General features: G+C 45.6%; 1 protein-coding gene across 1 annotated transcript in view; it reads right to left on the bottom strand.

Annotated features, from left to right (window-relative positions):
- Positions 1-16,454, bottom strand: part of MTAP (methylthioadenosine phosphorylase) — a 55,569-nt gene extending 39,115 nt beyond the window's left edge. The window contains exon 1 of the mRNA XM_079791331.1: positions 16,305-16,454. Coding sequence (XP_079647457.1) covers positions 16,305-16,337 — 33 coding nt within the window. The 5' untranslated portion in view covers positions 16,338-16,454. The remainder of the gene's footprint in view (positions 1-16,304) is intronic.
- Between the last annotated feature and the right edge of the window lie 7,922 nt (positions 16,455-24,376).

Below are 24,376 nucleotides of genomic sequence, written 5' to 3'. Positions count from 1 at the left end.
ATAATGATTTCTCCTCTCACTCCATTAGATAAAGAAACACGAGAGATTTTCTTTCCCGAGCCACTAAAATAGGAGCTGTAGGGGACCACAGATAGAACAGTCTAGAATAGCATGAAAAATCACAGCCTCATGTATATTTATGAAATCCACAAATGTCATTCATATATACATGTAAATAAATGAGTAATTCAAAGGTAGTTCTAATTTTTTTAAAATTCCAGTGTCGTGCCCTAATCGGTTTGGCTCAGTGAATAGAGCGTTGGCCTGCGGACTCAAGGGTCCCAGGTTCGATTCCGGTCAAGGGCATGTACCTTGGTTGCGGGCACATCCCCAGTGGGAGGTGTGCAGGAGGCAGCTGATTGATGTTTCTCTCTCATCGATGTTTCTTACTCTAGATCCCTCTCCCTTCCTCTCTGTAAAAAATCAATAAAATATATTTAAAAAAATAAAATAAAATTCCAGTGTCGTATTGCATTTTCCAGAGTCTAACAGTCCTTGAGACCAATCTAATTTGATGATTAAGACACACCAACAAGAACAATTTCAAAGATAAATACAGTATCGGCGGGCCAGCTAGCGAAAAATTAGATAAATGAAGTCGTTAGGAAGGTAGCTCTTGGGCTGCTACTTCCTAAAGGAGAAAGAGTATTTAAATTGTCAGCAACAGGCGAGAGAGATGACACTTGACTAAGAAACCCAATGGAAAATGACCTGAGCACTCTTTTCCAATGTTTTAAATCTATTGTCACTTGAGTAAAATCTCCACTAAGTGGGAGAAAGTAGCTCCTTGAGGGGGGGGGGGGGCGGGGGAAGAAATCGTGAGTTAAGGATTAACTGAACATCTGAATAATTTTCAGATGTTGTTAACAAGCTGATTTAAATTAATGTGGGGGGAAAGGTTACCTCTCTGGCCCCCAGTTTCCTGGAGAAAAAAAAAAGTCAACAAAACATAAAATAAGGGCAATTTGGTGAGATTTTGCTGAAGAACTGCCTGATACATGATTTGGAACTCTGCCTCCCCACAACTTCCTCAAGTGGCTAAACCAGTTTTTTAAAAAAATGTTTTTATTGACTTTTAGAGAGAGAGGAAGGGAGAGGGATAGACTGAAACATCGATGAGAGAGAAACACCACCGACTGGCTCCTGCACGCCCCTTTCCGGGGATCAGCCCGCCACCGGACGTGTGCCGGACGTGTGCCCTGACCCCTGACCGGGAATCAAACCAGGACCTCCTGGTTCATAGGTCAAAGCTCAACCACTGAGCAACCACTCGGGCTAACCCAGTTTTTGAAGTTGGTGCCACCTTGTGGTCCATTACTGAAACCACAGTGGAGTCTAACCACACTCCACGTTTACAGGTTTAAAATCACAGTTGTCACATTTACAGGTTTCAAATCAACAGAAATGTTCACTTAAATTGTACATTTAAATCATGCCAGTTCAATAGTAAAAAAAAATTTTTTTAAATCACACTGTTTTATGCAATCCTAACCCTTCATCTGGCTGGCTTCTCCATGTTATCTTTCATTTCAAGTACCTCTGAAGGACCACACACCATAGGGGACTAACATGTCATCACCCCAAACCACAGAATTGAACTGCTGACTCAAATTACTCTCAGTCTACCAACTCTTCAGGGATTCTATCACTGATGAAAACTTCCATTTTGCAAAAACAAACAACCCCCCCCCCCCCCCGACACACACACACACAAAACAAACAAACAAACAACAAAACCCCAAACAAAAAGCTTATGACCACTTTGACTTGGCTGTTTCTGGATGACCTCTGGGCCATAGCATCTCACATTCTAGACTCTCAGACTCATATGTGCAAAATGAACCTGACTGTTTTTGAAACCTTGTTCTCAGTTTAGGCAAGCTAGCCCAGCATTGCGGAAACTCGTACGAAATGGTAATGGGGATCCTGCTGAAGTTCAGTGCCTTTGAGCCCACCCTCAGCACCCCCAAGCTTCAGTCCCACTATCCTGACAACCCTGCATTAGGTAGCTGGTAACTCGGCCCTCAGCAAGGAACAGGTAGTACTGGGCATGGAAGCAAGGGCTGCTACTGCTAGCCAGAAAGCCCAGGATGTGGTCTCTGGTCCTGGAATATCTGCAGGAGTGTCCATCCATTCACCCAACTGGCTCCGATTGTTCATGGAAACACTTACCTTGCAAGGGACACAGAACAAATATAGCAATTGAGTACTGGCCACTCCAGGGAACCGAATTTCTAACATTTCCTGCAGCTGCAGACTGAGGCCAGCAGTGCCAAGATTTGGCAATGTCGCCACCTGCTGGCTCCACGCAAAGTGCCACTAGGGTGAAACTCCCAAGCAGGGATGGCATAATTCTGCAACTTTTAAATTCAACTCAGCATCTGCCTTGGTAATGCTTTGGTTTAAAAAAAAAAAAAAAAAAAAAGGAACTGTGTCTGAGCACTTACATGTCATAGGCACTATGTAGTAGGCTCTTCAGTGGCCTATCTCTCTTGATTTTCACAACTGTCCTACGGAACAGACCCTATAGTATTTCACCCATTTTACAAAATTGAAAAGAGGCAGAGAGAGAAGATGGCGACCGACCCAGCAGGAAAGTAGGGAGTTAGAGTGTGTGAGAGAGTGAGGGAGCGATAGAGGTGTGTGTGGACGTGTGTTAGTGAAAGAGGGACAGTTAGACCCTGCAGTTCTTCCAGGGGGCTGCCAATCCGGGCATTCTTAGACGGCAAAACCCCGCGGCCGCTGCAAACACTCCAGGGAGGACACCGGCGGCACAGAGACCACGCCATCTTGAAGAACAGAACTGCTTGAGACTAGAATCCTAGCCTCGCCAACACCCCGTCTGGTCTCAGAAGCAAACCGGGACCCTACAGCCGCTCTGGTAGAAGACCTGCCACCACAGCTGCAGACCCAGGGACACCAGGACCTCAGGCACCTGGCCGCAGATTTCTGTGAGTCACAAAGCCAACGCCCCTCCCCCGCCGACCCCGCGGCAGCGACATAGAAACTACCAGACCCCAGCCGCACAATAAGGCTTTCTGTAAGTACAAATCAGTGACGACTCTGCCTGACTTTGAGCCTTGGTGTTGGACACGGGAAGTTTGTTTCCCGTGACTAGTCTCCGCGCCCAGGCGGGGAGACTGAGCTGAATTTGAGTCTAGCTGCGCATCCCTAGGGAGGTTGTTTTCTGTGACCAGATCCCACGTCCACACAGGGCAGGGAGACAGCCCTGAATTTGAGCCTGGACTTGAGAACTCGGGAATTTTGTTTCCCGAGACTAGTCTCTGCGCCCAGGCAGGGAGACTGAGCTGAATTTGAGCCTAGATGCTCATCCCTAGGGAGGTAGTTTTCTGTGACCAGATCCCGTGCCCACATGGGGCAGGGAGACAGCACAGAACTTAAGCCTGGACTTGCAAACTCGGGGAATTGGTTTCCTGTGACTAGTCTCCATGCCCAGGCAGGGAGGCAGTCCTGAATTTGAGCACAGGTGCACAACCTTGGGGAGATTGTTTTCTGCAACCAGATCCTGCACCCACGCAGGGAGACAGCACTGAATTTGAGCCTGGGGGTGCAAACCCGGGGAGTTTTTGTTACCCATGACCAGACCCTGCACCTTAGCAGAGAGGCTGAGCTGAATGTGAACCTGGATGTGCGGACTCAGGGAGTTTGTTTTCCACAGTGCACACCCACGTGACCAGACCCCACACCCACACTAAGTGGCAGTGTCACCTGACTTTGATTCAGGGCAAGTGCACACAGAAGGCTGTTTACTGCCAACACAGTGCGACTGTGCAACACGGTCTCCCAAGCAGATCGGGGACCCTGAATCTCCACGCAAGAGGCAGCAATGAGCACCAGTGACTAGACTCTGTTCCTCATTATGTGCGCCTGGGATCCCTGATTCCCAGTACATTCACGCTAAGAGCCAGTGACTCCAATTCTTGGAGCATGTGCACACAGGGACCCTGATTCTCAGTGCGAGGTAGCACCAAGCAACAGAGACTCTGATACTCGATTCTCGGCATGGACACAGGGAGCCTCTGACTCCTGACACGCAATAGGGGACTTTGATTTTTGGCATACACCAGTGGGTTCTCTGTTTCAATGTGGCACAGGCAAGGTCCCTGATTCTAGGTGCATACACGAGGCCACACTAAGCGCCTGTGACTCTGACCCAAGGCGAGCGTGGCTCCCACCAACCCACAGCAACCGCACGTCTTGGTGTCAGAGCTCTTCAGTGACACTTGGGGGGTGCAAAACTCCCACTGCACACGGCCCAGGCCCCTGCAACTCGACATTTGAACCTTCTGGTGATAGTCAGAATGGGGACACAACGAAGCAATACCCAGAGGAAAGAAAAGGAGGAATCGCCAAGAAAGAAAATAAGTGAAATGGAAGCATGCAACAGGACAGAAAAAGAATTCAGAGTAATGGTCATACAGTCCATACACCGATGGACAAGAAAATCAACAACCTATGCAAAAATCAGGAAGTAATGAAAAATGATATAGCTACAATAAAAAACACCGTGGAAGGCTTCAACAGTAGACTAGAAGAAGCAGAGGACCAAATCAGTGAGTTAGAAGATCAGGTACAGAAACAAGTCCAATCTGAACAGCAACTAGAGAAAAAAATTAAAAAGCAGGAGGAGAGCCTAAGGGAGCTTTGGGACAATGCAAAACGAAATAACATACGTATAATAGGGCTGCCAGAAGGACAAGAAGAGCAGCAAGAAGGATTAGAAAATTTAGTTGAAGAAATAATGACAGAAAACTTCCCTGATATGGGGAAGAAAAAAGTTACTCAAGTACAGAGAGTCCCAAGCAAGATGAATCCCAAAAGATCCACACCAAGACACGCCATAATTACAATTGCAAATGTTATCAACAAAGAGAGAATCTTAAAGGCTGCAAGAGAGAGACAGAGAGTTACCTACAAAGGATCCCACATCAGATTATGAAGTGATTTCTCAACAGAAACACATCAAGCTAGAAGGGAATGGAAGGAGATATACAAAGTGATGCAAAGCAAGGGACTGAATACAAGAATACTCTATCCAGCAAGACTATCAATCAAAACTGAAGGGTAAATCAGGAGCTTCCAAGACAAAAAAAAGGCTAAGGGAGTTTATCACTACCAAGCCAGCAATGCAAGAAATGCTAAAGGGAATGAAACAAAAAGGCAAGAAGGATCACAGACTCAAAAAATAAATATGGCTACAAACAAGTACCTTTCAATAATAACTTTAAACGTAAACGGACAGAGTGCTCCAATCAAAAGACATCGAGCGGCTGGATGGATAAAAAAACATGACCCATATATATGCTGTCTACAAGAGACCCACCTCAGAACAAGGGACTCACACAGACTGAAAGTGAAGGGATAGAAAAATATCTTTCAGGCAAATGGAAATGAAAAAAAAAAAAAAAGCTGGGGTAGCAATACTTATATCTGACAAAATAGACCTCAAAGTGAAGGCCATAACAAGAGATAAGGAAGGCCACTTTATAATACTAAAGGGATTGATACAACAAGAGGATATAACCCTGATAAACATATATGCACCCAATGCAGGAGCACCCAAATACATAAAAAAATCTCCTGGAAGATATCAAGAGATAGACAGACAACAATACAATCATAGTAGGGGACTTGAATGCACCACTGACATCACTGGATAAATCCTCTAGACAAAAAAAATCAGCAAAGAAACAACAATCCTAAATGACTCACTAGACCAGATAGACTTAATTGACATCTTCAGAACATTTCACCCCAAAGCTGTGGAATATACATTCTTCTCAAGTGCACGTGGGACATTTTAAAAAATAGACCACATACTGGGTCACAAGCAAAGTCTCCCCAAATTAAAGAAGATTGAAATCATACCAAACATCTTTTCAGACCACAATGGCATAATCCTATCTAATAAAAGAGTAATATGCAAATTGGCTGTCACTCTAAGACATAAGATGGCCACCGGCAGTGGTCATAGATGGCTACCCCCATGTGGACACAAGATGGCCACCACAAGATGGCCTGCAGGAAGGGCAGTTGTGGGCAGTAAGGGGTGACCAGGCCAGCAGAGGAGGGCAGTTGGAGGTGACCAGGCCGGCAGAAGAGGGCAGTTGGGGGGACCCAGGCCTGCAGGGGAGGGCATGGGGGGGCAGGCCTGCAGGGGAGGACAGTTGGGGTGGGACCAGGCCTGCAGAGGGGACAGTTGGGGGGGGGGGACCCAGGCCTGCAGGGGAGGGCAGTTGGGGGAGACCAGGCATGCAGGGTAGGGCAATTGGGGGGGACCAGGCCTGCAGGGGAGGGCAGTTGTGGGCAATCAGGCCAGCAGGAAGGGCAGTTAGGGGTGACCGGGCCAGCAGAGGAGGGTAGTTAGGGGTGACCAGGCCAGCAGTGGAGGGCAGTTAGGGGCAATCGGGCTGGCCGGGGAGCAGTTAGGCATCAACCAGGCTGGCAGAGGAGTGGTTAGGGGGTAATCAGGCTGGCAGGCAGAAGTGGTTAGGGGCAATCAGGCAGAGGCAGGAAAGCGATTGGGAGCCAGCAGTCCTGGTGGGATCAGGCCTAAATGGGTGGTCGGATATCCCTCAAGGGGTACCAGATTCGAGAGGGTGCAGGCTGGGCTGAGGGACACCCCTCCCCCCGTGCACAAATTTCATGCACCAGGCCTCTAGTATTAGAAATAAACTACAATAAAATAATCCAAAACACTCAAACACTTGGAAGCTGAATAGCAAGTTATTAAATATTGATTGGGTTACCAATGAGATCAAAGAAGAAATTAAAAACATTCTGGAAACTAATGACAATAAAAACACAACAATCCAAAACCTATGGGACACAATGAAAGCAGTCCTGAAAGGGAAGTTTATAGCTCTACAGGCCTACCTCAAAAAACAAGAAAAAAAGGTAGTAATTCATCTAACACTACAACTCAAAGAATTAGAAAGAGAGCAACAAGAAAAGCCCAGAGTGAACAGAAGGAAGGAGATAATAAAGAGCCGAAATATATGACATAGAGACCAAAAAAACAATACAAAAGATCAATGAAACCAAGAGCTGGTTCTTTGAAAGGATAAACAAGATTGATGAACCTCTGGCCAGGCTCACCAAGAAGCAAAGAGAGAGGACCCAAATAAACAAAATCAGAAATGATAGAGGCGAAATAACAACAGACCCCACAGAAATACAAAGGATTGTTAAAAAATATTATGAACAACTCTATTCCAACAAACTAGACAACCTGGAGGAAATGGACATATTCCTAGAAAAATACAGCCTTCCAAAACTCAATCAGGAAGATTCTAAAAATCTCAATAGGCCAATAACTATGGGAGAAAATGAAGCAGTCATCAAAAAGCTTCCAGCAAACAAAGCCCAGGGCCAGACGGCTTCATAGGAGAGTTATACCAAACATTCAAGGAAGAACTGAAACCTGTCCTCCTCAGACTATTCCAAAAATTTCAAGAGGAAGGAACGCTTCCAAGCTCATTCTATGAAGGCAGCATCACCCTAATACCAAAACCAGGTAAAGACAACACAATGAAAGAGAATTTCAGGCCAATATCCCTCATGAACATAGATGCCAAAATCCTCAACAAAATTCTAGCAAATCGGTTCCAGCAGTACATCAGAAAGATCATACAACACGACCAAGCAGGATTTATCCCAGGGATGCAAGGATGGTACAATATCCACAAATCAATAAACATGATACATCACATAAACAAATTGAGGGAGAAAAATCACATAGTCATATCAATTGATGCAGAAAAAGCATTTGACAAAATCCAACACCCTTTCTTGATAAAAACTCTCAGCAAGGTGGGAATAGAAGGATCATACCTCAACATCATAATAGCCATATATGACAAACCCACAGCCAGCATCACACTCAATGGACAAAAACTAAATCCATTTCCCCTAAGAACAGGAACAAGACAGGGATGCTCTCTCTCACCACTCTTGTTCAACATAGTAAGGAAGTACTAGCCATTGCTATCAGACAAGAAGAAGAAATAAAAGGCATCCAAATTGGAAAAGAAGAAGTAAAAGTGTCCTTATTTGCAGATGACATGATACTATACATAGAAAACCCTAAAGACTCCATCAAAAAATTATTAGACTTAATAAATGTATTCGGTAATGTAGCAAGATACAAAATTAATGCCAAGAAATCTATGGCATTTCTATACACCAAAAGTGAACTTACAGAAAGAGAGACTAAAAAAGCAATCCCATTTACCATCATACCAAAAAAATTAAGATACCTAAGAATAAACTTAACTAAAGAGGTAAAAGACATATATGCAAAAAACTACAGGACACTGAAAAAAGAGATAGAGGAAGATATAAACAGATGGAAGAACATACCGTATTCATGGATTGGTAGAATCAACATCATCAAAATGTCCATACTACCCAAAGCAATCTATAGATTCAATGCACTCCCCATTAAAATACCAACGGCATATTTCACAGACCTAGAACGAACTCTCCAAAAATTCATCTGGAATAAAAAAAGACCCCCAATAGCTGCAGCAATCCTGAGAAAGAAGAACAAAGTAGGTGGGATCTCAATACCAGATATCAAGCTGTATTACAAAGCCACTGTTCTCAAAACAGCCTGGTACTGGCACAAGAACAGACATATAAATCAATGGAATAGAATAGAGAACCCAGATATCAACCCAAACCACTATGTTCAATTAATATTTGACAAAGGAGGCATGAACATACAATGGAATCAAGACAGTCTCTTCAATAAATGGTGTAGGGAAAATTGGAGAGATGCATGCAAAAAAAAATGAAACTAGACCACCAACTTACACCATACACAAAAATAAACTCAAATGGATAAAGGACTTAAACATAAGACGGGAAACCATAAAAATCCTAGAGGAATGAACAGGCAGCAAAATCTCAGACATATGCCGAAGGAAATTCTTCACTGATACTGCTCCTAGGGCAATGGAAAATAAAGAGAAAATAAACAAATGGAACTACATCAAAATAAAAAGCTTTTGCACAGCAAAGGAAACCATCAACAAAACAACAAGAAAGACCACTACATGGGAGAACATATTTGCCAATGTTATCACTGATAAGGGTTTAATCTCCAACATTTACAGGGAACTCATACAACTCAACAAAAGGAAGATAAACAATCCAATCAAGAAATGGGCAACAGACCTAAATAGAATCTTTTCGAAAGAAGACAGAAGGAAGGCCAAGAGACACATGAAAACATGCTCAAAGTCACTTATTATCCGAGAGATGCAAACCAAAACAACAATGCGGTACCATCTCACACCTGCCAGAATGGCTATCATCAACAAATCAATAAACGACAAATGTTGGTGAGAATGCGGAGAAAAAGGAACCCTCGTGCACTGCTGGTGGGAATGCAGACTGGTGCAGCCACTGTGGAGAACAGTATGGAGTTTCCTCAAAAAACTAAAAATGGAACTCCCATTTGACCCAGTAATACCACTTCTGGGAATATATCCCAAGAAGCTAGAAACATCAATCAGAAAGGATATATGCACCCCTATGTTCATAGCAGCACAATCTACCATTGCTAAGATTTGGAAACAGCCTAAGTGCCCATCAGCAGATGAGTGGATTAAAAAACTGTGGTACATCTACACAATGGAATACTACACTGCACTAAAAAAGAAGGAATTCCTACCATTTGCAACAACATGGATAGAACTGGAGAGCATTATGCTAAGTGAAATAAGCCAGTCAGAGAAAGATAAATATCACATGATTGCACTCATCTATGGGAAATAATGAACAACATAAACTAATGATCAAAAACAGATCCAGAGACAGGGAAGCATCGATTAGACTGTCAAACCTCAGAGGGAAGATAGGGGAGGGTGGGGGTAAGGGGGAGAGATCAACCAAAGGACTTGTATGCATGCATATAAGCCTAACTGGTGGACACAGATAAGAGGGGGGTGAGGACAGGAGTGTGTGTGTGGAGGAAGGTAATGGGGGGATGAGGACAAATATGTAATACCTTAACCAATAAAGAAATTAAAATGCAAAAAAAAAAAAAAACACCAAGAAAAAAAATAAAAGTTTTGCAAAAAAAAAAAAGAGAAAGCATAAAAAGGAAGAGACTTATCCAAGAGCTAATCACAAGGAGCCAAACTAGAATAATAACCCAGGCCTTTCATGCTTGACCAGTAAGTTGTGCTACCTCCCAATACCCCCTGGGAATCTTTATAACACCATACCCTAGTAGAAAAGTTTTCTCTCCATCTTATGAGAAAACTGATGCACAGAGAGGTCAAGTTCTGGCCGAAGGTCACAGAGCCAGCTTAGAAACTGACTCTGGGCATCTAAGTGAACCCCCTGGGAGGGCTGGGCGTGGGGCAGCTCCCCATCAATGACCCCATCCACACTCAGGAAGCAAGGACAAGATCTCACTAGGCCTCCTGGGCCAGAAGCATCAGCCCCCACCCAGGCAATCCCAGGCTGCCTAGGAAATGTGTCCCAGCACTGAGATGGAATTTGGGGGCCAATTCCGCCCAGCCAGGACGTCATTACACAAGATAAAACTCTGAAGAGGGACCCCTGATCAATCAAGATCATTGCCAGATTTTAATAGCTTAGTGCCACCCCACACTCTCCCACTGACACACCACCAGGCCAATCTTCGGAAGAGAGGATTTGACTTTCTGAGACAAGGAAAGCATTTTGTTGAAATGCTGGCTTACTTGGGCAGAATGGCTACTTCCAGCAATGTTGAAAGGGCTCGTACGAACCCCTCCCCTCTCTGTCCCCTGGTGCCTGGACCCAGGAGATTTCACATACCCACCTTGGTTTCACATTGAGTCACCATCACACTGAGGCCAGGACATACTACCCAAGGAACCCAGTCCTCCAGGATGGCATTCTCAAAACACCACAACCCCGAGCAGCTGAGACCAGCTCCTGCCAGGCGGTGGGATGCCTCTGAGTGTTCAAGCTCTCGAAGCAAGAGAGCCGGGCAGCACTCCCTGACCTGAGGGCTTCAGTCCTTCAGCTCTGATCGCCACTGACAAGTCTGGCAAGTACAGCAGACAGAGCCCTTCTTATTGAGCCAAACTGGCTTGGAGGCCTCCCAGGGCCTTGCAAAACCCCGGAAGTCCAGTTGTGTGAGGAGGAAGTGGCTAAATGTCTGTTTGGGAGGCCTGTTCAAAACCCGAGATCATGTCCACAGAGATAGCTGGTGGCTCCATCCCTGACAAGATAACCCATCTGTAAGCCACCCTTGTGGGTGACGGTTATGGGCTCAACTGTGTCCCCCAAATCTATACCGTGAAGTCCTAACCCCTGATACCTCAGAATGTGACTATTTTTAGAAATAAGCTCGTTGAAGAGATAACGTTGAATGAGGTCTCTGGTGGGCAGGGGGGTATCCATTATGACTGGTGACCTTGTAAGAGACTAGGACACAGACACGCAGAAGGAAGACCATACAGTCACAGCAAGAAAACGGCATCTGCCAGCCAAGGGGAGAGGCCTCAGATGAATCAACCTGCTGACACCTTGATCTTGAACGTCCAGCCTCCAGCACTGCTTAAGCCATCCGGTCTGTGGCACTTTGCTATGGCAGCCCTAGCAAACAAATAAGTACCACTACGTTCAGAACATCCTGGGTTTTTACTTAACCAACGTCCCCGTGCCAAGTCAAGATATGATTCTAATGGGCAGACATCCCTCCTGAAACGGTCCATTATTTTTTGAGGATTTTCCGGGAAGCTTACTGTACTCTCTGAAGCTCACCTTCCCTTGAGGATGGCAGGATCCCTCCCAGCGTGCCCCCTGGGTCAGCTGCTAGATACCAGACTCACCGGGGAGCTTTCAATACCAAAGCCCAGGCCACCGACTCCAGGGATGCTGATGAACTGGCCCAGGCACAGTCTGTTTTCTTAAAGCTCCGCAGGTGGATCTAACACGCAGCCAGAACCGAGCACCTGCTCTAGGACCCAGATCGTAAAATTCTAAAATCAGGGCTCGCTGAGTGTCACAGGCTGAAGAATGGCCCCCCCGAGAAAGATCCTACCTGCCCTGTCCCAATTCCCAGAAGCTGCCATCATTGTTTGATGTGATTAAAGATTATCCTGGATTATCTGGGCGGGCCCTAAATGCAATCACAAGGGTCCTTATAAGATAAGGTGACCAGATCGTCCCGCTTTTGGCGGGACAAACTGTTAAAAATCGGTTTTGTCCCGCCAAAAGCGGGACGATCTGGTCACCTTATTGTAAGATGATCACACGAGGAAGAGGGCAGAGGGCGATGTGATGATGGAGGCAGAGGGAGAAAAGGGAAGTGAGGCAGGTCAAGGGGCAAGGAACGCCAGTGACCTCTGGAGGCTGGAAAAGGCAGTGAAACAAACAGACTCCTCCTTCCATGCTCCCAGAGGACTTGCCTGGTCCTACTGACACCTGGATGTGAACTGGAAGAGAGCACATTTGCATGGTTTTAAGCCATTCAGTTTGTGGTCGTCCTTAAAGCAGCCACAGGAAACCAATACACTAAGAATCACCGGAAGAGCTTGTTAAGAAGCAGACGCTCAGGCTTTTCAAAGCTCCCTGGGGCAGTGGTTGTCACACCTTAGTGGGCATTTTGAATAGATTTAAGGCTCTTCTAAACCCAGATCGCTGGGCCCCGCCCCCTAGAGCTCCAGATTTAGCAGGACTGGGGTGGGGCCCAAGAACCTGCATTTCTAACATATCCCCAAGTGGGTGCAGATGCACGGGGTTCTGAACCCCGGCTTTGGAAGCGTCCGTAGCACAGACTAGAATACCATGATTACAACCACAGTTATCTATCTAGGGTCCACTGCACATGGTTCCTCACCTGTACCTACAGGCACACCTTTTTAAAAAAATATTTTTATTTGTTTCAGAGAAGAAGGGAGTGGGAGAGAGAGAGAGAGATAAAAGCATCAATATGAGATTGATTGGCTGATTGGCTGCCTCCTGCACGCCCCCTACTGGGGATTGAGTCCACAACCCAGGCATGTGCCCTTGACCAGAACGGAACCCTTCAGTCTACAGGCCGAGGCTACATCCACCGAACCAAACCAGCTGGGGCCACACCTCCTTTACTGCACTTCACAGATATTGTAGGTTTATTGTGTTTTTTGTTTTTTAACAAATGGAAGGTAAGACCCTCCACCAGCAAACAGATTACAACTTGCTTTATTGTGGGGGTCTGGAACCAAACCCCGCAATATCTCTGAGGGTTGCCAGAATAAGGGAAGATAAGAAATCCGTAGAATTATGAGAACCAAATGAAAATAAAGCATTAATATCTGTCACTGTCCTGTACACCTTCCCACCTGTAGCAAAAACAAACAGAATCCAAATGACCTTCCTCAAAGCAACAACAACAACAACAACAACAACAACAAAGCCCCTTCTCCGGCTTTCGGTGTGAACAGGACACGGACTGTGCTGCTCCCGCTCCTCTCAGGCAGAATGTCTCCGGGACGTAGCCCAGGTCCCTCAACCAAGTGTGCACGGCTCTCCTGGGGGTGCCTGGCACCCGGGGACATTTCTGGCCGCCGCATGCCTTGGAGGAGTGCTACCGGCATTTCATTCCTCATTCCGTGGGGAAGAGCCGAGCAGTCCTCTATGTCCTGCAGTGCTCAGGGCAGTCCGACACAGACGGGAACTGTCCTGACCTCAATGCCCCCGAGTCCCTGGGCACAAAACACAGGCTCATGGGTCATTTCCAACTGGGGCATGTGGGTTGTCCCCCAGTGTCTGAGTCATTTCAAGACCTTGGATCTGAAGGCCTTGGCCAGCCACAGCCAGCCAAGAGGTGAGCGTAAGAAGCCCATTCTCCAGTCTCGATTCCATTCCCCTCAAGGCCATTTTGTTAACAGCTCACTAACCCACCTACAATGGGACCATATCCCTTCCCTGTCATAGCAACCATAACAAACAGGACTTATTTTTAATCCCCCAGAGCAAAAGCTGGGCAGCTGCCTGGGGGACCCACACACACCCATTGAGGGAGGCCTCCAGAATGCCCTGGCTGGGGGCCAAAGACCTGTTCAGCCCCCTGCATGGTCTAGCATACCACCTGCCCACGGCTGATGCTGGAGGTCCTTAGTCCCAGGGCTGTTATTAGTCCCAGGGGCGAGCGTCCAGTGGGCACAGGGAGGCAGCCGACTTCTTGCACTCGCTCTACAATCCCTCTCCCTTAAAGCTGCAGGACCTCTTTATTCACACAATAAAACAGGGCACAGAGACCACAGGTGGACTCAGTAACGTCTCACAACATGGAATGTCAGGCTCTGGGCCCAATTTTGTTACTATCTAGGTCCGACTGTATAATGCTGGGCACCTTAGCTGACCTTTCTGGGCCTCAGCTTCCTATCCACAAAAAGGGGTTGGTGTGGCTCTTGGATCTTCAGGAACCTTCCAGCTCTACATTCCATGATCTGGGGGCAGGATATGGTTTTTTATCAGCCTACTTTGCTCTGGACACTAGCATCTCATGTTGTCTGCACAGGATGTTGCCTCAGCAGCCTGGGGAATTTGGTGTTGGCATCATGGATTCTCAACAGCAAAGGGTGACCCTTCCAACCTCAAAGACAGAAAGTAGCAGGCAGGCCTAGCACGATGCGTACTTCTTAAGTTTATATTCAGCAGCTCGCCAAGGCCAAACATATACATCATTCAATATTACATCAGGTTCTCACCACAGTGCCCACTCTGCACTCAAATGCACTGCACCAATTTTACAGGGAGGCTGTGTGGCCAGGAGAATGCTGAACCAGGTTAACGTGAGATTGTTTTAACCACCACCCCTCTCTGTTTTTAATATTTCTCTCAGTGTATTCCCGTAAGGGAAAGATTTCCTGCCTGCCCACTGAAAGCAGTGGCCACGACACCTATCATTAGTGAATTGTTGGAGAAAAGATATTCAAAATGAATCTCAGCTCCCCCACTTAAAAACACTACCATTGAACAAGTTTCAACACCCCAGCAAACCCTGCAGTAAACCCCCACTTTATAGAGGGGCACCTAAGGAACTCGCTTAGCACATGAGCTTCATTAAAACTCTTTCTGCCTCCCCCACCCCCCCTCCGCCCCCTTACTGGTAAGGGATGAGTGTTCTGCAGATATTTTTGAATGCAATATTCTTTTCAAAATGACCAAAGGAGTTTCAAATCTAAGTGTGACCGCAACACTCCCCACCCCACTTCCTGTCATAACTGCCTCATGAAAAGCTGCACGGGCCTAATAAACGAATCATCACTGTGACTGATAACGCGGAGACCGCAGAGATTTGCCTTCTCCCCGGAGAAGTGAACACAAAGCGAGGAACCAAGAGACACCTGGGTAAAGGAGGCGGGCCTCCTCCCTACCCCATAGGCCAAGAATTTCTCAAGTTATCTGACTTCCTAGCCAATCATAAACAGAGAAGAGATCTTAAGTTTTATCAATTTTTCTTTATGCACTGTAACTCTACACTCTCCCAGGACACCAGCCAGGCCAGAAGTGTTTAAGCCCCCCGGGAAGCTGGGTGGGGGGGCGGGGGGGAGGCTCAGAACTCGTAACTCTCCTCTGGCTAAGGATCCCTCCGCACAAAGGTCTCTTGTACGGCGGGAGACCAGTACAAGTGCTAGAGCACAATGCAACCGATCTCTGACTTTCATGATCGCAAACAAAGCAGTTTAAAGCCAGAGGCCTCCAAAGAGGGAGCTGCCTGTACTCCAGGTCGGTGCTGCAGAAGTCAGAATGCCTGAAGCAACGTGCTGCAGGGGACACTTCAGGGCAAGGCCTACGTTTGGAAGAAAAACAAAAACAAAAAAGCCGGAAGCTTGTAAAAGAGCAAACACGCAGTTCTCCCACGTGGGCCGCGGGCAGAAAGCGGAATCAGAGCGGAAGCACGAGGAGACGGGCTCAGAGCTGCAGGCACCCTGCTAGCCCCAGCCGAGCGCATCTCCGGGAAAAGCAGGACCACTCGGGAAAGGCTGGCGCGCGGCGGAGCTCTGCCCACAGCCCCTCTCCAAAGGGCTTGCCCACGCCCTGCACGGTGAGGGTGCAGCTGAGACCAAAGGTGGAGGGGGCGAGCTTGCAAGCTTTCCCTCCCGCCCGCTCCCCGCCCCTGGGCGAACCCGTCCTGGTGCAGTGCCCTAGACCTTTCCCGCCTCGGCGGGGGCGCACTGGCAGGGCACCCACGCAGGGCGCACGCCCCAGATGCGCGGTCCCCCCGGGCGGGAGCGAGAGTGCAGCGGGCAGGGGCGGGCCGTAGCCGCCAGGACGGCTAATCTCACCTTCACGGCTGTGGGGGTGGCACCTGAGGCCATGTCTGCGCCGGGAGGAGCCTTCGGGATGGGCACGCCGGGGGGGAGACGCGCAGCCGGATCGAGCGCGCGGCGCGGGACCGAGCAATGCGGGTCCGGAGTGGCTCTGACTCCTCCTCTTCCTCCCCGGGACAGCTGGATTGGCTGCTGGCGTGGGATCTCCCCCGCCGCCCCCCTCCTCAAATCGTGGTTCCCGCGTCCCGCCCCGGGTGCAGACTTTTCCGGTTCTCCATGGGTTTGGGTTTTTCCCCATCCCCGAGGTAACTAACGGGTTTATAACAATGATACTAGTGGAGACCGTTTATTGAGCGCTTGATTGGTGCCAGACTCTGCTGTGCACTTTAATCAGCCGCGTTAACTTTCACAAGAACCCCACAAGGAAGAGCAGCATCCCCGCTCTGCCAAGTATTGCTGGCTCATCTGTGAAACCAGGCTGGCCTGCGTGCAGCTCTCGCGGGAGAGTGGATCAGCAGCAGAGGGAGCGGACTGCGGCTTACTCATCTCTAGTCTGAGGGGAGGCTCTTCATAGGCTGAGACCGCGCCTAACTCCCAGCCTGACTTGACAGGGCCAGCACCGTCTTTAACCCCTCCCACTGGGCAGCATCCAGTCCACCTAGATTCAGACTCCAGGCTCCTGTCTTCATTATTTCACATTGGCTGGTCACCTCCAACACACACACACACACACACACACACACACACACACACACACACACATGATCCTCCTGGATCACAGATACAATGGTACATTTGGCCACTTTGTCAGTGGATTAGAGCCTGGCATTGGAAGCTGAGGGGAAAAGCTAAAAGTTCTATTAACAAGCAGCCACTCTGGATAGAGCAGAACATTGTAAAAAAATACCTTAAGAGGGCAATAAGAAAATTAATAGGCATAATAATAAAATTTAAAAATTGCTGCCCCTTTAAATTCCCAGGTAGGCATAAAATCCTCAGAGATGTGTGAATTGGTGTACATTCAGGTTTAAAAACCTCCATGTCATCACTGACTAGTAAATTTACAGTGCAGAGACAAGGGAGTTGGACAAGTAGGACTTGAGGAGGGGAGTCAGGATCAGAGGAACGGCTGCCAAATCTATTCCTGAGCCTGTCTCAGTGTCATTGGCTTCAAGGGGAAGAAGGTTTTTGTAGGTTCGAGATGCCCAGTTATAAGCAATAAACAACTTCAGGTTTGGTAATTTACAGTTCACATGGCAAGACTCCACAGTTTTTATAAAACATTTACAGAGTGATTTACATAAATATTTGGTTTTCTATCATGATACTTCATTGCCCTTTGTGTTGGCACACCCTGGGGCTGTTCCTTTAACTTGGTTGAGTGCCTTGACTCATTAGTGGTGACCACACTATTTTTGACAATAATTATCAGATACTCAGATTTCTTAAGAAATAAGCTTAGTGAGGATTTTCAATGATTTGTATTCTGCTTTGGACAAGCTTAAAGAATGCCATCAGAGGAGTCTTTATGATTAGCTGGTTATAAGTTAAGAGAGAGCTCAATGGTTCTTGCAGCTATTCATGCAAAAGTAATAATTTTCCTCATGGGAAGGATAGATAGAGTTAGGAAGTATCTGGGTATAATAGCAGCTGCTATTATGGAAGTCCTTGCATTCCCTTGCTGGCCTGACAGTAGTAAACTATGGGAAAAATTATTTGCTATATTTTGGAAAACATAGATAATTTTGTAAGTATAAATTTTCTTTCAAAAAATATTTGAGTTCTTGGAAATGTTTTGCTTATAAGTGTTGTAAATCTGTCCTGTCAGGAATTTGAAATGATTAAAAATGAAAGAAATTTTTGAAAAGCGCTTAAAATATTTAATTGAATATAATTACAAAAGAGAACTGAGGGACATAATCCTGTTCAATAGAAAAATATTAATCCAATCATCATTGAAAAAGTTATGATATTTCTCATCATACCCAATTTAAAGTAGAATAGAAAAATTTGTAAGTTGAAATTAAATATTTAAGGAAAACTTGTTTTTAATTTTGTGACCTTAATAAATTGAACACTAATTTTAAACTAAATAGCTTTTAAACACTTCTTAATACACACAGAAACCTCAACTCTGGAATATTAAGCATAAAAACAAAATATTCACATTGATTATTCCGCCGAGAGAGGAAACTCTGGCCAGACTGAAGAGCGTGAGCAACAGTCTGCACGTGAGTAAAAGAGATAGTAGATACCTCCTTCACGAAGTTTGGATGAAGAGGGAGGAGACGTTGGAACGTGATAAAAAAAAAATAGGAAGTCAATGTTTTTAATAGATTTGTAAGCACAGAGTGAAGTTCACACAGCAGGAGAACAGGGAGGTACTAATGGAGTGAGAAGGCTAATGAGGCAGGATCCCAGAGGATCCCAGAGGAATGGCATCAGAAGCACTGGTAGGGACGTGGTCATATATCAGGGGACAGAGACATGGGTCTGGAAGAAAGGAGGTAAGAATGGGGCTCTAGATAAATTTAAGGTAGGTGCTGTGGCCCTAGCTGGTTTGGCTCAGTGGACAGAGCATCGGCCTGCAGACTGAAGGGTCCCGTTTTTGATTCTGGTCAAGGGCACTTGCCCAGGTTTCGGGCTTTATCCCCAGTGGGGGGTGTGCAGGACGTAGTCGGCCAATGATTCTCTCTCATCATTGATGTTTCTATCTCTCCTCCCTTTCTCTCTCTGAAATCAATACATATATATATAAAGAGTAGGTGTTGTGAACCTATAGGACATCTCTCCTGATGGCCCAGTTTTCTCCACAAAGTGGGGATTGCATAATGGGTTTGAGGAGACATGGTAAATTTTGAGATGGTTGTGGAGCCATGTCAGATTACGGATGTGGATTTGAAATGGTACCCATCTGCAAGGGTATAAAATAGTGGGGAAGGAAGAAATTCTACCCTTCTAGGTTCTTTCAGCTGGTCTAATAATTAAATCCACATGAGACATATTAACAAGATAAAATAACCAAATTTAATTACTTGCATATACTGTATATGGGAACTCCATGTATATGAGAAGTTCAGAGACAGAAAGGTAAAATAAGGTATATATAACATCCTGAGCTAAGGAATGTGATATAGAGAAGAGGAGGACCATTCGTAGTTTGATAAGAAAAGCAGATGTGGAGACAAAGAAACATGTCACGAATGAAAGAAATGGAGGAAAGCAAACTACTGGATATAGAGTTCAAAACCACAGTTATAAAGTTACTCAAGAATCTTCTAGAAACCGCCGAGAAACTTAGTGAGACCTCCGAGGAACTTAGTGAGACCTTCAAGGATCTTAATGAGAATGCCAAAAAAAAAAATGGAAAAGGACCAGTCAGAAATTAAGCATACACTTTGTCTGAAATAAAGAATAATATACAGAAATCCAACAGTAGACTAGAGGACCCCAAGAATCAAACCAAAGATTTGAAATGTGAGGAATCAAAAAACACCCAACCAGAAAAACAAAAAGAAAAAAGAATAAAAAAATATGAAGATAGTGTAAGGAGCCTATGGGATAACTTCAAGCGTACCAACATCCGAATTATGGGGGTGTCAGAAGAAGAGAGAGAGCAAGATATTGAAAACCTATTTGAAGAAATAATGACAGAAAACTTCCCCCACCTGGTGAAAGAAATAGACTTACAAGTCCAGGAAGTGCAGAGAACCCCAAACAAAAGGAATCCAAAGAGGACCACACCAAGACACATCATAATGAAAATGCCAAGGGCAAAAGACAAAAAGAGGATCTTGAAAGCAGCAAGAGAAAAACAGCTAATTACCTACAAGGGAGTACCTGTACGACTGTCAGCTGATTTCTCAACAGAAACTATGCAGGCCAGAAGGGAGTGGCAAGAAATATTCAAAGTGATGAACAGCAAGAACCTACAACCAAGATTACTCTACCCAGCAAAGCTATCATTCAGAATTGAAGGTCAGATAAAGAGCTTCCCAGACAAGAAAAAGCTAAAGGAGTTCATCACCACCAAACCAGGATTACATGAAATACTGAAGGGTATTCTTTAAGAAGAGGAAGAAGAAGAAAAAGGTCAAGATAAAAATTATGAACAACAAAATTACATCAAATACATACCTATCAACAAGTGAATCTAAAAATCAAGTGAATAAAAAATCTGATGAACAGAATAAACTAGTGAATATAATAGAATCGGGCATAGAAAGGGAGTGGACTGACAATTCTCAGGGGGAAGGGGGCATGAGGGGTGCAGGAAGAGATTGGACAAAAATCTTACACCTATGGATGAGGACAGTGGCGGCGGGTAAGGGCATGGGGGTGGGTCAGGTGGAGGGGAGCTATGGGGGGGGGGGAAGAGGAACATCTGTAATAATCTGAATAATAAAGATTTATTTTTTAAAAAAAGTTATCTTTGGTAATAACTCATTATGGGCCAGGCCCCTGATTTAAAATTTCTAGGTAGTTAAGGTGGGGACAGAAGTTTCTCTTGAGCCCACAGGGTCTCTATTGCCATCAGCTCAAAAGAATCCACATGCCCTCAACTCTGGAATATTAAACATAAAAACAAAATACTCACATTAACCTTTTGCACTCGGATGTCGAGTGTGACTTGACACGGTTAGCATTAGAATAAAGGAATTGAGAAAAAAGCAAGCGAGTGCAAAGGGTTAATTATTCCACCAAGAGGGGAAACTCTTCTTGGGGAGGTTTGCTCTGAACCCCTTAATATTTTCCCTGATTAGTCTGTAGAGATTGACTAATTAGTTAGGGGGTCAAGGAACGAAGGTATTGAGGAGGTGAGTGTATATTATCAACCATGGGAGTCCAGCCTTACAGGGAACAAACACGCCAGGAAGGAGCTGAGTGATGGGTGAAAGTGAAGGACTGAGGAGGTGGAAGTCTCCGGGAAATCTAAGAGCAGTGATGGTGAGTGAAGGGGTGTGAAAGATGGAAGGGGGGAAGGGCCTGGAGGGCGACAATAAAGCTCAAGGTTTTAGAAGAATTGCAAACCCAAGTTATGGCAAGATCCAGGAGGTGAACAACTGGATTAGATCATCAGACAGGGTGGAAGCTGTTTTTTTGTTGTTTTTCCTGTGTGTTTTCTGCATTCAGGGATGGAGGGAAAGAGAACAGTGGCCACCCAGGATCCAATTGCTGGAGGACATGGCAATCAAAGCCACAGGATGGTCAGAGACGACACAGAGAGGTAGAGCCCTCACAATAGCCACAGTTTTATAGAGGTCATGGAAGCAACCATTTGGAACTGGCAGCGAGGAACCAGGAGAATGCCACCATCCACCACGGTCCCATGTGAGGCCTGTCAGCCTCCCCACGAGAAACCTGTGGAGGGAAATGGTGACTAGGTTTCAGTAAAGTCAAGGGGATGGAAGAAGTGAACTGGAAGGAGGTTGAGGTTGGAAAGGAGCTTATTAATGATTAAACAACCATTTCACAGAGTGCAGTGGAAAATCTACACTAATAAAAGAGAAATATGCAAATTGACCGCCACTTTGCAACACCCACCAGCCAATCAGGAGTGAGTATGCAAATTAACCTCATCACCTCCGTGGAGACTGACAGCAGGGAGGAGGCAGCACCCAGCATGGCTTCTTGGCAGTTGCTGCGGTGTGGAGCATGCAGGCCCCACAGAGAGCAGAGAACCACAGTGAGCAGGCCTAAGCCGTCAGTACGACATCCCCGAGGGCTCCTGGATTGGAGACGGTGCAGGTCAGGCTGAGGGACACCCTCCCACCCCTGTGCATGAATTTTGTGCACCGGGCCTCTAGTGCGTTTATAAAATGATGAGGGAAAATGGAAGAGGGGAGATCTTAATCAAACTGGGAAAATTGAGAAAGAACTTCCAGAGCAGGTGATCAGGGTCCTGAAAGACAGATCCCAGCCAGCTACGTAAACGAGGGAGGGAGGAGGAGAGGAGAGTTAAGTGTCAAGTTTTAAACTGAGGCATAATATCTCATGGAGATAAGGCACCTCTATGGTATTGCCCTATGTTCCAAGTGGCTGGATTGAAAAGGAGGTCTGAAGTATTGGCGATCGCTGAGGCAGCTTCTGATCAAACTGTGAAAATATTTCTAAACCGTGAAAATATCTCTAAACTGTGAAAATATCTCTAAACTGTGAAAATATCTCTAAACTGTGAAAATATCTCTAAACTGTGAAAATATCTCTTGCTGGCCAATAGGAGCAGAGGTCAGAGAAAGGAAGCGCGGTGTGCTGAGTTATATAGGCGTCCCCAGAGATCTTGCACCAGATGCAACATTTTATTCTGGACCATCTGACAAAAATTGCCAGAATTAAGTTAAAACGTTAAATACAAATCTTGCTCCAAAAGGAAGATACTCCTATTAAACTCATTTAGCCCTTTGTTTAAAAGCTTTATGCTTATCATGGACTTAAGATCAAGAAGCAGCAAGTTGTCCCCTTCAGACCGGAAGGACGGGATGGCATCCTGTTCCCTGTGCCTGCCCCCTCTCTCCTTCTCTACCTCCCTCTCCTTGCCTGTTCTCCCCTTCCATTCCCTCTCCCTCTCTTCAAGCTCAGACTATTATTAAGCCTTGGCATCAAAGATTTGGTACAACCAAATGGATGGATTCTGGGGACACTAGAATAGATTTTCATGATTTTGCCTTGAAATTCTTCCTTTTTCTTTCCTTGTCACAGCGGTCCGTTTTGTGTCCCAGTCATCTTGCATAGAGCATGGTTATAGGTGTATAGTATGTCTTATATTCACTTATTGAATGAAAAAAACACATTCATTGTTTTTAGTTTCAGCAAAAGAAAGACAGGAACGCTAAGAAACCTGAACAGCAGGGGGCAGCAAATGTTTGCCTTTTTTGTTTTTCAACCAAGTCAACATTGTCTAATGCTTGAGTCATATTGGCTTCATATGAGAGAGAAGAAAAAAAAAGAGAGAAGAGATGAGTGTTATAATGGAAAGCTCGACTCTAAAAGGCAAGTGGCTTCTAGGACAATGCGTGTAGTTTTTCTTAGTTCTTTCCTCAAGGACCCCAAACTGTTTATGTAGAACATACCAGTGGCCAGCAGATGGCAGCACTTTTCAAGGGTCAGGAATATAGCACAACGTTGCTGGGGGGGTGGTGGGAATAAAGCATATTTGGGCATGAAATCTTTATTTAAAAAAACTACTGAAGTAAAATCAATTTTAAGTAGGAGAATCGATCCTTTTAGGTATCAAATATCTTGATGAAAGTAAGGTGGAATTTTAACCATTGGTACAAAGGTACGTTGTTCATTTTGAAGCACGTTGTTCATTTAGTGATAACTAAAATGTTTTAAAATATCAAGTTTGAGACCTACAAAAAGGAGCTGAAATTGATGTAAATCATTTGGATTCTGCTGTGTACTTTAAGAATGTATCTTTATCAGATTTCTCAATGATCAATTCACAGGCGTTAGCCAAGAGAAAGGCATCTGCACGCAGACACAATGCTTTCGGATTACTGATTAATCGCACTAAATGGCTTCCTGCGTTGTCCTTGGCTACCTTAGTTAAGTGTCAACAGAGTAACTCAGCCTCTCTTAGGTATTATCAGGTCTTCACCTTTTCTAAACATTGAACTGCTTTAGTTGGATATTTATAACCAGATTAAAGCAGGAACAATGTCTCCTGTTTGAGTACTTTAACTGCAAAGGAAAATGCAGGCCCACTGGTTTCTGAGTGACACTTGCCCTGAAACTTCAAACGGGCCTGAGAAACTTCCCTCTGGGTGAAGGGGCAGAGGCCCGTCTAACCCTGATGCCTTTTTCAGGCACCCTCCATCCTTAGCCGGGAGAGAAATAATAACTGCTGGAATGGGAATTACAAGCATTCTGTGGCATTTCTGCGTATAATGAAAAGTCCCCTGCCTTTGGCTGTTTGATTTCCCACGTGAAACCCAACATGGATTTTGCTACAATAACAAAGAGCGCTAGAAAAAACAGAAGGGCCTGTTTGCTTAAATTGCTGCTTGCACGGCAAGAAACTCCCTCACGGGGTTATCACTGGGTCAGGCTGCCCTCGGCTTTCACCAGGCCTGCATCGGGGGCAG

Source organism: Cnephaeus nilssonii (genome assembly GCF_951640355.1).
Source record: "Cnephaeus nilssonii genome assembly, chromosome: 14".
In the NCBI taxonomy this organism is placed as follows: domain Eukaryota; kingdom Metazoa; phylum Chordata; class Mammalia; order Chiroptera; family Vespertilionidae; genus Cnephaeus; species Cnephaeus nilssonii.
Note: the sequence above shows the minus strand (reverse complement) of the source record. Positions and strands in the feature narration are given on the sequence as shown.